Source organism: Equus przewalskii, chromosome 10 (assembly GCF_037783145.1).
Source record: "Equus przewalskii isolate Varuska chromosome 10, EquPr2, whole genome shotgun sequence".
NCBI lineage: Eukaryota > Metazoa > Chordata > Mammalia > Perissodactyla > Equidae > Equus > Equus przewalskii.
Window position 1 is genome coordinate 30,339,825 of NC_091840.1, and position 12,968 is coordinate 30,352,792.

General features: G+C 42.0%; 1 protein-coding gene across 9 annotated transcripts; it reads right to left on the bottom strand.

The window, feature by feature from the left end:
- Positions 1-1,461: 1,461 nt before the first annotated feature.
- TMEM100 (transmembrane protein 100) lies at positions 1,462-8,048 on the bottom strand. Of its 9 annotated transcripts, XR_011523107.1 has the most exons (5): positions 8,034-8,048; positions 7,035-7,114; positions 5,768-6,541; positions 4,132-4,275; positions 1,462-2,694 (listed from the first exon to the last, which is right to left on the bottom strand). XR_011523107.1 is itself a non-coding variant. In XM_008519733.2 (3 exons), exon 3 carries the CDS (start codon positions 2,627-2,629, stop codon positions 2,225-2,227), a length of 405 nt encoding a protein of 134 aa, XP_008517955.1. In that variant the 5' UTR covers positions 2,630-2,694; positions 4,132-4,229; positions 7,035-7,383; the 3' UTR covers positions 1,462-2,224. The 9 variants fall into 9 exon arrangements, 2 of the variants coding, with proteins under 2 accessions (XP_008517955.1, XP_008517956.1); XR_011523106.1 differs by lacking the exon at positions 5,768-6,541; XR_011523105.1 differs by lacking the exon at positions 8,034-8,048 and having other exon boundaries at positions 7,035-7,416.
- Between the last annotated feature and the right edge of the window lie 4,920 nt (positions 8,049-12,968).

The following is a 12,968-nucleotide window of genomic DNA, read 5'->3' on the forward strand; positions in this document are numbered from 1 at the left end:
TAAGAGGTTAAAACAAATGGACTGCAATTCTGGATAAACCACTCTCTTTCTGAGTTTTCATTCTTTAGTTCATTTAGCAAACACTGATTAAGTACCTACTTGTGCAGGAAATTTTATTAGGCATCACATGGGGGTTAAAAAAAGTAAGAAACATTATGCACTTCCAAGGAGATTTAGAAGAAGATAAAACATTTATGCCACCAACATGGTAGATGAAAGGTGCCAAGAAAGAATAAATAAGTAAATACTCTTGAAGGAGTAGTTACTTCCCAATAAAAGGGAAAGCTTCTAAGAGGAGGTCGCATTTAAGCTGGGGCTTTAATAATGAGAAGCAGGATTTGGATATTTTGAGCTGGAGAGGGAAAGGATGACGTTAGGAAGGAGGGAAAACAGAAGTTCGAACACACGTGGAGGCAGGAAATCTAATGTCTGGTCCGGGAATGGTGAATTGTCTGGTTTGGCTAACTCATGAGTTTGCGGGTTGGTGGGAGAGTGAAAGCTGGATACATCTGTTTGGATCAGGCCGTGGAGAACCTTGAACACTTGCCTAGGAAATTTCTTCATTAAGTAATGAGGAGCTTTTGAAGACGTCTGAGCAGAAAAGAGGCGTGCCAAAGCACAAGACTCCCTCCCATTGAAATAAACACAAGGCCACACACTTGCATTTCTTCCAGAAGAGTGTTGATCCCCATGTGTTTAAGGCAATTGTGGTGTGCTCTACCATAATCAACAACTCCAAACTTTCATCCTCTGACCATCAAAGGCCAGAGAAACTAGGCCATGAAGACATCTCTCCTCCACAAAACCACTTGAGCACCAGGGAGCAGTCAGCGCCAGAGGGCTCCGGCCATATTTAATTCAATTCCTTGATGGCATGCCTTTCACGGAAAGTGCTATGCTGTGCTTGTTTTGTTTTGCTTTGTTTTCCAAGGTTTAAGAAAGGCTTCATGTCTAACTATCTTCCCACTCTAGTTTAACCTGGTTTAAACAACATGGACCAGGGATATTTCTGGCTGAAGTTACAGGATGTAACTGTGTGTAGAATAGCTCAATATCCACAGAATTCAAGCAGTAATCTTATTTGCATTATATTGGGACTAACTCAGTTAAGCCCCCTGAGAATCGACACAATGCCTGGCATATGGCTGGTGCTCAAAAATATGTTAAGCAAATATTTAACAACTGATTCCATAAACATGTAACACACATTATAAAATTCCTGACCCCAGGCATTGATATCCTACATGTAATGGCATAGAAATCTTTTAGAAAATAGGAAACATAATTAATATTATGTTTAAGAAGTCATGAAAGAAATGATGTGATAAAAAAATAAAACTCTTCTAGTTACGTTAGGAAGAAGTAACATGCCCGTTTGAGAGAAATACAATTGAGACGTAGTACATGAGGGAAGACGGGCCATTTGGAAATGCAATAAAAATAACTACAATAGAAACAAAGTTTTAAGAAGTTTCAGCAGCAATGAGTATTTATTATTTTTAATGAAATGTACATTAAACTTTTATATAAAAGTCATCAAAAGTGCTATATTGGGTTACTTTAATATTAATTTAACCCCCCCGTGTCATCTAGTAGCTACATCTTTTACCTTTTTTTTTTTACTTCTGACACATCATTACAATCATCTAAAACTGTCCAATGTTAAAACATAAAAAATATTAGTTTACTCTTCAAGAAAAAGTACCACCAGTGATGAATTACTGAAAGTGAAAAAACAGATGCCACAGAACCAGCTTATTGGGAAAAAAAAATTATCACAGAATTTCATAGAAGTATGCAAAGTCCAAGGCCATTTAGACTCTTGGCAGAACATTTTTATGATACAGCATCTTAAAAGTGTGGGTTCTTTCGGAGGCAGGTCGGTGGTGTGCAGAACTGTCTGATTATTTTCTCAGCTACTTTTCAAGGTGAACCAAATGTTGCCTAAAGCTGCGCACCTCCCATGACCCCAAAAATGTTTAATGTAGAGAAAAAGCTGATTTTTCAGCCTTAAAAATAGCCCTTAGAGTTAAGTTTGTCATTGAAGAAGACACAAGTTGTTCCCCACAAAAGAGAACTCCCTCTACCCGCCCATCGTCCATCCGCCCTCACTCCTCTAGCCCACTGTGATGCCAAGTCCATTCTCTCCCACCCGTTCTGGGTGCACTGGACACAGTGTGAGCAGGTTTTTCAGGCCACATATCCCGTTTGGTCTCATTCAGTCCTAAGCAAACAAGCTTCTCTGATTTGCCACAAGAGCCGTCTGACTCTCCCTTCTCTTGGCTTTCTTGCTCCTCTGTCTCACCTTCCAGCACAAGGCGCTGGAGGCTAACAAAAAAAGTCCTGATGACAGAAGGACCAGGCCTAAGATGGAGATGATGGAGCCGTGGGAATTGAAGCTGTAAGCCACAGCAGTGACCACTATCCCAGCGATGAGGACCACCACGGCGAAGGGGATGATGCAGCGGTAACAGGAAAGCTCAGCACCCCCCGTAGCTGCCGTCAGCTGAATCTCACTGACCAGGGGGACCATGGTGACTATCACTTCACCGTTGGGGCTCTTCTCCATTGTCACTGGCTTGGGAGACTTTGGGGTTCCCAGGATCTCCTTTATTGGCTCTTCAGTCATTTTTACAGCAGCGTCTCCTAGCTGGTTTCACACACTAAACCTAGGGGGTCTCACCAGGGTGGAAGCTGTGGAAGAGAAGACAGGAGATGTCAGCTAAATGCATCAGAGTGAGCTGGGGAAACACCACTGTGGCCTTTTCTGGGAGGCATGGATGCATGTGAAAATGAACTATAATTTTTTTCTCTAATTGTTTGCATTTCTAATTCTCTTTGCATTGGGCAAAAAGCAAGATAAGGCAGATAATCATAAAGAAAGGGAAGATATAAAAAGCAGGAAGCACTTTACAGTGTTTAATATACCCTGGTGGTCTACAAATATTTTACAAGCCTTTCCGTCTTGTCTATTGCTTCTCTTTGCTCTAAACACACAGAAAACCCTCTATCCTAATCCAGAGACAGCCTCATTCAAGAGGAGAATCCATTATAAACAATACTTTGAACAGTTCGTTCCACAACTCATAGCAACTTAGACTCTGCCAATGTTTCCGGGCATAACATGCATTCTTTCCAAACTGTCACCCATTCGCTGCCCACCAAATCAATGTCAAGACCAGCAGCCAGCGTGCAAATGATGTCCTTCTACAGCAACTTGACAGTCAACAAGTCGTTATTGCGTAACTATTGAACAAAGCCTAACACGTATCCTGGGGCCACAGTAGGGGTGCAGTTCAGCAAAACTTCAGTGATGATAAAGCTAGGATTTGTGACCTAAAATGTGACACTATCCTCTGATCCATTTGAAAAAAGAAAAATAAAATTCAACAATTTTGTAGGATATAATTTTGTGCTTCTAACATTAAAGTTCAACTGTTAGAGTGATTAGCTTTTCATTCACAAATCTTCCTTTAAACTCAACAAAAGAATTTTGATATTATGTGTACTATAACACGCTTAAAAAACAAGCATGCTAGATTTTCAGTAAAGTTCCACAAGTTCGTTTAGCCCTTGTGTACAAAACTTGCTGCCATGCACTTTCTAAATATTTCGAACCTGAACATTTCAGGACAAAATCTGAGACTGTCAATCAAAAACATCTGCTTGAAATCCTGTCTATGAGAAATCAGTGGATACTCTTGTCTGCTTCTCAGACATGTTAAATCACTCTCTTTTGTCCTCGAGAAGCCATCTATCTGCTAAAGAGTTGAGTAGCTGAAGTTACTAAAAGCCATTCAAGGAAGACACTTGAGACTATTCAATGAGATTAATGCTTGAAACATATTAAGCATCCACTGAAAACACATTCAACCCCAAATCAAACCTCAGAGGTCCTTCCCTGCCCTGGGAGGTCCAAATATCCCTCCCTGTGTAATAAAGCTAAATATTAGAGCTGCCTGTTTGCATGTAATTTTGTCACCAAATTAAGCACTGCTGTCCAATGAGACCCTAAATCCTGGCTAGGCCAGTAAAAGGACATTTGAGATTACATCTGAAAGAAAAATCTTCACCCCAAAGCTGAGATTTAAGCTAACCTGAAAATGAAGGCCTGCCTCCCAAACTACTTACGCGTCCCTTGGAGAGAAGCAATCCATTACCAGGGAAACCACTCCGCTTGGGAGGGAAGAAACGCTTGAGCTTCTTCGGTCAACTTCTGGGAAAAGAGCCTGTAACAGCACGTTTGTCAATAAAATGACAGGACAGGGCTCTCCCCTGGGGAAAAGAAAAGCTATAAAAATACTGTACTAGATGGTTGGTTTTAGATCCTGGAGCTCTTTCTTTCACCCTACCTCTGTTTCTAAATGACGCCTGTCTTTCCCTCTCTCTCTTTTTATTTCCTCCCCCTCCGGATTGCCCCTCCCTGCCATTTTTTTTTTTTTTTTCCTCTCTGTTCTTTTCCTTGCCAGCAGATTCCGACTTTTGGCTTCCCCTAACTCTGCTCAGTGACATGATAAGTCAGAATCATTCTAGAGTCCCCAGAGACAGAAGCCAGCTTTGACTTTTATTTCTCTTGCAGCATGGACTCAGCATACTGCTTTGCATTACTCATTTTTTCCCCGGCCAACCTCCAGATTTTCCTCCCGCCCATGAGGCATTTTCATAAGAAAATCCCCGAGTCAGCGTTGCAGACCCAGCTGAGGGGACAGAGCCGAAGGGACAGACACGTTAGGGCAGCAGGAACAGCTGTGAAGTCATCGGGCAGCTGAATTCAGCCTCTCAGCCAGCAAAAATCCATGTTCCTAGGTTTCCCCAGGATTCTTTCTTTATACGTGTGTGTGTTAGCCATCTGAAGCTTAAAACCCACCTCGTTTGATGTTAATTCATTTAGGAACCAGGATGGGAGGTACAAATGTTGTGGTAAAGGGGGAAAACAAGTCATCTTGGTTTAAACACAATTACTTACTACTTGTGTTGGGAGGTAACTTTGGCAATGCTGAAATTATCATCATCATCACCACTGTCATTTACAGAGCACCTACTACGGGCACGGCACATGCAATGTGTATGCATTAACATTAATTCTCACTACTTTATAAATGAGTTTATAAATAGTTTACAAATGTGGCTCAGAGAGGTTAAGTAACGTGACAAAGGTCACACAGAAAGAAAGAAACTCCTGTTTCGAACCCCAGTCTTCAATGGGCAAATAAATCACGTGGGGAGCTAGTTAAATGTCGATTCTGATTCAGCAGGTCAGTAACAAGGTCCTGGCTGATGTCAGTCTATTGCTCCTTGGCCCACTTTAATGAGCAAGGTATTTTAAACATTCAAACCTATATGGCTTGACACATTTTGCCCTCAAACAATAAAATTAAAAGTCTATTTCCCACCCCCTCCCCCCAAAGGGCCATATAGGTTTATACTTTCTTATAGACAAGCTATTTGAAAATTTAAAGCCCCAAATAGTCTTTTTGAGGCAAAAAGTGAGATAATACTGGGTGACTATTATAAGCTCACTCCTACACTTCTGTAGCTAAAAGTTATCCACCCTCTAGTTTTAAATCTATACAAATTTTAATGACTTCTTTTTAATTGATACAGTGAATCTACAAATCTAAATAAAATCGCGGAAGAGACTGGTCTTCCTTCTCTCTCTTGGGTCCTTAGATTTCTCTAAGTGCTGGCAGAGGGCCCGGGTGTCCTCAAGCATCTTGCCTCTGTTCTAAGACAGCTCACTCTTTCCAGCCTCCTCTAATAACAATACCTTAATGATTTTGTTGCAAATGCAGAGGGACCAGACGTCCTTTTTTCTAGAATGGAAGCCTGAGACAGTGCTTCTTCATTTTAAAAAATAAAGTTGAAAAGTCCCTGAGGCCTGGCTGAGTTGGGGGAGCCCAGCCCGCTGAGGTCCGTGTGTACCTGGAGAGCCTCGGCGGCCACCATCCTCACGCATAAAGGGACAGAGTCATCATTCAGGAAGAATGCTGTCACTTGGCATTGAAAATAAGGGATACTTAGAACCAGGGCATTTCAGCCCTTGCCAACACCGCCCTGGGAAGATGCGGATGTTGAGGGCTACTGCCCACAGATATTGGAGGTTCTTGAGAAGCTCCTTCAAAGTGCAACGGTCCTCCCTCCTGCGAACTGTGGCCTTTGGCAGGCAATTCTTCTCTACTTCCTAGCACGGGCTGCTTTCTCCCCAAGTAGTCCAATAACTCCACTGAAACTCTGAATGTCGCTCCGTCCTGTTGAAGATTATTTTCCCCCATCACCAAAGTCAAAGGTACATGGATCAAACTTATTCCAGAGAGAAGCCAGAGGCGCCTATTCTCTCCAGCGAGAGCCCTGGGCTGCGTCTCTGAGGAGGGACAGAGAGCGCACCCGGGCGCCGGGAGCGTGCGTGGGCAGGTCTGTCATTATTTCTCCTCAGATAAAGCTTTCTCCAGGCTTCAGGTGTTGCGTGCACCCTAATTCTTCTTCAGAGGGTGTGCATCTGCCTACACACACGGATGCACAACTCCAGCCTCTGAGTAGACCACTGATGATTTGTGTTGGTAAATACAAAGAAGTAGAAAGATTTGGGATAAAGAAGAAATAGTATCCAAAGAATAGATACCTATCATTATACCCACCCACATACGCAGTTGTAACTGACTTTTACCTCTTCAAATTGAAATTCAAAGAGAATTCCTAGTGATCAACGCCCGGTGTCTTTGAATGGTTTTTCCTTCTTCCACTCTATGCCTATAAGATGTTAAATACCCCTGGGAATTCCTTCAGTGACACCTGCCCCCAAAGGCGAATCTCATCCTCAAGGCGACCTTCTTTCTGCAAGCCTTCTTTCTGAAGGGAGGGGAAATCTTTCTGATTCTTTTTAAAACACAGGGCTCCAGGAGATTCCTTTACGTTTCGAAAACTTTTCAGAAAGCTTCCAATGCACGAATTAAATCTATACCCCCTGTACCCACCCCTCCGAAGGCATTCAGCATTTCTCTCGCAGATCTTTCAAAAAGCAAAGCAAAGATTCTTACCTTTCCCAGCCAGAATCGGACTGAGACAGCTGCCAGCCCCGGCCAACGACGACCCAGAAAGGGGGATGCAAATCACCGCACTAGGGACCGTAAACAAAGTTCGCAACAAGGCTTAAACACAATTAAGGGACCGGAGAAAAACTGGTGAGAGAAAAATCCCTTAAAGGCGGCTGTATTTTGCTCTAGGTTTCCCTTGAAGACAATGTAATCCACGTTTTTAAAAAGGGAAGCAAGTTTGAAAAGAATGTCCTCCTTTGTTTTTCTCTCCTTACATCCTCATTCTGGCTTTCATTTTCAAGCTTTTCCCTAACCAAAGCCCCATCCTGATCCTATCCCTCTGTAATACTGTGAACCTGCAGAAAAGATTTTGTAATCCTTGTTCTAGACTTCTAGGTGGGTGTGGAGTTCGGAAAGTCTGTGGGGGTGGAGAGTAGGACGGTTAACTAATATCTTTCGCTGTAACATGCAAGTAAGAGGAGGAAAGGTTGAAAAGGATTAATGGTGAAATTGCATTTGGTGCTTTTGTGTGGACCCTCTCCTTAAAGTCAGAGGAGTGGTCTTATCAACGCTCTTCATCAGAGGATGGCAAGACACCATGGAAATGATGGTGGACTGGAAAATCACATCTCTGATGAACTGAGGCAACCTTTCACAAAAGGCATCATAAACAGCCAAGCCAGGAACACTTACTGTTCCAGAGACAGTTCCCTCAAATTTGAAAAAACTCATTTGACTTAGAAACAAGACCAGAAACAAAGTTACTTAGGTGAGGGATACAGAAGCACAGGAAGGCAGGGAAGATGGTGAATGCTGCGACAAAGAGGAGATTTTGCCCATTTCCCTCCAATAGAAGCCAAGGGTTCAGGCTCTAGGTCGGAAAGGGGGGCATTTTGATTTCGCCATTGAGTATATGCTGTTGAAACCCTGGGAATTTCTCCTTTGGGAACAGATAAACTTTGCATTTGTGAAGAGCACCCCCTTGTGCATTCAATTACTCACCCCTATTTACTTTGTCTGCTTTTGCTTGGTGTGGTTGAGCTGGCTAATTGCCAGCAGCCCTGAAGATGCCAGTTCCTCCCGGCCCTCCGTCCAATCACCACATGCCTTTGATGTTGGTCATCAACCCGTCTAATTGGATTCTGTGAGATTCAGGAAGCTGGCCAGTTTTTCTCCTGTCCAATGCTTCTTTTAAGGGTGTGTCTGCATTTATGTTCTGAAATTATGGACGATTTGGAAAGTGATCTGAGCTTGTGTGTTCATTTTGGATAACAGGTCATATTATTATTGCTCCTCTCCCCCCATTCCCAGGCACTTGTCTTTGAGGTCTAAGATCTGATGGTACCCAGAGGAACAATGAATATGCCTTAGATATAAATATATATTTTATTATTTTATGGTGGATTTCCAGGTACCAGAAACTCATAAAACCCATGTGAATATAGAAAGGAAAACATACATCTTCTAGATGCACATCCTGGTCACCATTCTCTCATTCAGTTTGTTCTGAGTAACTATGAAACATCACATAAACATAGGAAAACAGAGTCACTGAAATCAAATGACACAGTGGGACCTTAGGGAGGGCTGAGTAAATCATCTCTCACTTCAACAAGAGCTATTGTCACTCTGGTCTCAGATGAGAAGAATTGATTTTCTTATTTCAAAATTTGAACATATGCTGAAACTTCTGTGATCTTGATACATCCCCATGTATATTGCATAATTCTTTATGTTTATGTACATTATTCTTTGGAGGCCTAAGATGAGGAAACTCAAAGGTAGAGAGTTACAGTAAACTGGGCTGACATTTTCCCAAAACAGGTGCATACCACTCGGGTCAGCTTCCTCTAGCAGGCTGTGCGTCATGTATCCAGGGCTTGTAGGAAGCCCAACATGCTTGCCTTTCTCCAGGAAAGGGAAGGGAAGGAAAGACAGTGACCTCACTCTTTGCCACTCCTCTTGATACCTAATAGTATGGGGCCCTCTATGCCTTTTTACAGAAGCAATCTCCTCCTAGCCTCTGGTGCAAAATGTTACTTGTCCTGTCCATAAATTGAGGTGCACGTGGTATGACCTTAATCAACTCCTAATCAGCACATAATTTCTGGGCTTCAACACCTATCTGGTGCTGGGGATTTGAAACCACCACACCATATGTAAAATTTTCTAAAAACCAACAATCTATGAGAGCCTGTAATGGTCAGCTAGCTTTTCTTCGTTCCATATTTCTAGAGAAAATACACCTTCTGACCTGATGAGCCGTCTCCCCATCGTGTAATGCTAGTCTTCAAGTGACTCTCAAGGGATGGGCACATCTGTGTTGACCCTCCCCCAAATAAAGAAAAATAAACTTGAAACCATAGATTTTAAGCCCTTTGCTTGGGTAAGAGGAACATTGAGTTTATTTTCACAAGTAGTTTTCATCATCTCGATTTTTCAAAGAAAGAAATGGAAGAGCAGAGAAGAGCACTCTTCCCAGATTGAACTCCAGAGCGGTGACCCACATCACATGCTCAGTTTGATGAGGAAAGGAGTGCGTTAACCCTTATCAAGTGTCTCATACGTACTACCCATAACACAGACCCTATCTCAGGTATTTGCATTCTCATTCCACTGTTGAAGAAACAAACTCAGTGGGGTTAAGTCCTTGCCTGGGATCTTCTACTAGGGTAACAGGCAAAGCCAGGACTCAAATCCAGGTACCTCTTCTCCTATAACGTCTTATGAGGACTCTGTTGCTTATTATTATTTATTAGATTGTGTATACATTCCTAACTTTAGACTAAGTCTCATTTTCTTGGGTTCAGGATGACCTAATCTCATTAGGTTTAGTTTTGGAAAAGTGCTCTGCAAAAGGGTACCTATTGCTTCTAGAATCATTAAACCATGTGTGTTGCCTCATACACATCTGGGTATTGAAACAGAGCTGTGTTACCAAGCACATTTGGGCGAGTTTGAGACACAAGCCTGGTCCCAGTGGAGTCTGTGGAAGATGCTATGGCAGTAGGGGCATTTCAGAAGTCGCCTAGGCTGTTCCTCTGCCTTTAGGAGCATTTAAGTTCCACTGGTATTTACTCTTCTCCTTTAGGGTGCCAGCAACTTATTCAATACTCTATCTGAGCAGATCCAAACCAGCAAACAAAGCAAGGTCTCTGCTCTCAGGGAGCTTACGGTCCAGGACAGGAAAGCCATGGGCTAATGTTTGTGCTTGAGGGAATAACAAACTGCTATGGGAGGCCCAAAGAAGATTAAATCAGCCTAGCCTAGGTGGGAGGGAAAGCGTCATGGCAGACAGGCATTTGACATCAAAAGCAGGAAGGAGAGAAGGGGATTCTAGGTGAGGGGAAATGTCTCTATTCAAACATAGCTCAGAAAAGTGCACGTCTTCTGCAGAGAGCTTTGAGCAGCCTGTGTGGCTGAATTTTAGAGAGCCTGGAGCAGGCAGAGAGCAGTCAAAATGAGAATGGAAATGGTTTATGGTGATACGATTGCCTCTAAGTCAAGTTTGGACCGTATTTTGAGACCAATGTGGTTTTTGAGCAGGATGGTATAGTCAGCTCTGTGCGGTATCGAAAGTTCCCCGGCATTAGCGTGTTGGGATGCACTGCAGAAAGTCAAAAGGGGGATGGGGAAAGAATGACTGGGACACCAGTTAGGAGACCTGTGTGATTGTCCAGTGAGAGGTGCTGGGGGCCTGATATTGGGAAATGCATGCAGGTGGGAAGTCCCTACAATGGGCAGAATCAGCAAAACTTGGCAGTGGATTTCATGTGGATTTGGTTACCAAGGGAGAGAGATTTGTAAGATTTTAAAGCCTAAATAATTAATAGCTTGGTACTACTGTCAGCAGAAATACAGGGCCAGGACAAAGAGCAGCTATGGAGTGGAGGTTATGCACTTAATTTTGTTAGCATAGCTGTGCAAAGCTATCCACTTCTCCAGTGGAGAGGCAAATGCTAGAGAAAGTGGCAGCACTGCCTGCCTACTAATTCGTGAAGCATTGTCTGAGTTGCCAAATAATGTTGTCATGGGCTCACAGATGAGTTTTCCACTAAAATTATGAATATATAGAAACATATACATCCACTTGCTGACACATATATACGTTTTACACACGATTTGAGATTGCTAACTTTTTTCACAGAACAAAAAAATAAATATTTCGAGAATTCCAATTTGAGTCTTTAACTGTACTGACTATATTCAAAGACTATATTGATTTGATTTTAAAGTTCAATTTTAAACTCCTTGAAAATGAGAACATAACTATGCAATTCTTTTTGTACACTGTCTTTCATGAAAAAAACACCCCATAGACATTTTCTGGAAGTGAAAATGTTTTCTCTTCCACAGATCACTACTCAAAGGTACTACTTAATAGATGAGTACATATAGAAAGTTTCAATCTCCCCACTTTGTGTGTGGAGAACAGGTTTTGTCTTACCAAGAACTAATTTATGTTCCCCTGTAAGTCAATGCTTAAAAAAAAAATCAGTCCAAGTCCACTAAGGGTTTCTTTAGAATTGTCATGTTTTGGGATTCATGCCATATAAGCAAGTGGTTTTATTGGGCTTTACCAAGATCATGTTGACTGGAAGATCTCCCTTAAGCTCCTGAAGTATCAGTGTGGTACCAGCAATTGTGCATACTCAGAAAGCCTTTGCCAAATAAATAAAGGTATGGCTCTATATTGAAACCAGATATAAAGTTGAAAACTCAGATCATTATTCAAATGGATTATTTCCAAGTGTCCAGATATTTAGTGGCATTATCATTAGCATTTTTTCAGTATTCTCTGGATGGTAGGTATCATATGGATCTAGCCACAGGCACCATTAATAATAAACATAAATATTTATTGAGCACTTCCTTTATGTCATACACCTTTTATTCATTTATTATTTCTTTCAATATTCACAAATAATCCAAGAGGTTGGTGCCAGATGAAGATTAACTGATGAAGAGGTTAGTGGACTTGCCTTGGAAAGTCACCATTTGGAAAATGGTGGAGCCCCGGACTGGAACCAAAAGCTGTTTGACTCTAAAGTTTACCCTCCTGATCCCTGTCTAATATTGTTTCTGTGTTCAGATGATGTGCACACTTTCTGTTGCTCATAAAGAGTCTATGCTCCCTCCAAAATAAACTCTTGCATTTTGAAATGACTGTTTTGCCAGAAAAAACATGCAATCACCTTCTCACAGAACCTCTGTAGTGGTCCACTGATGGAGACTAGGACCAGCTCAAGAAACTGGACACATTTTTATCCACTTAAAAAGTCTTTGATGTCCATGACGTGGGCGGGGAGTGGGAAACCAATGATTTGCCCAGCCGAACTGAGTTCAAAATAGAACTATTTATCTCGTGAACGTATCTTACGGAACAATGCAGAGAAAAAGCTCTCTTGCTTTCTTTCTTTAGATAAAATGTTTAAAGTCTTGCTTCACAAGGAGATCTACCTTGCTGTCTCCTTCTTGTTTACTTAAATAACTATACAGGAAGCAGGCATTATTGTCTTTGTAAAAGCAATTGTAAAACTTGGCGAAGCTAATGATCCCAAGACAGTGCGTGGCCAAGGAACGAGAACACGATGTTCCATCAGCGCCCACTGAGGGGCATCAGGCCCACTTTGAACTTCAACTGGCTGCTTGCACCTGGTCACTAAATCTGCCATCAATAACTTTGGATGATTTTCAATTTGATGGGCTCAATAGTCTCAGGGGAACCTCTCTCCCCTGACTTATTTCTTGCTATTTATTTTCGAAGTTAAACTTAGTTTGGAAAACTCTCTTTACAGTGCTGATACAACTTGATCTTTTTTTTTTCCGGGATCACAGGGTAAGGTTTTGGATCGCTTCCACAACAAAATTAACATTTCTGATTCTCCACTCTGGTTGTGCAATGAAAACAGCCATGAACTGAAAGTCAGGAAACTT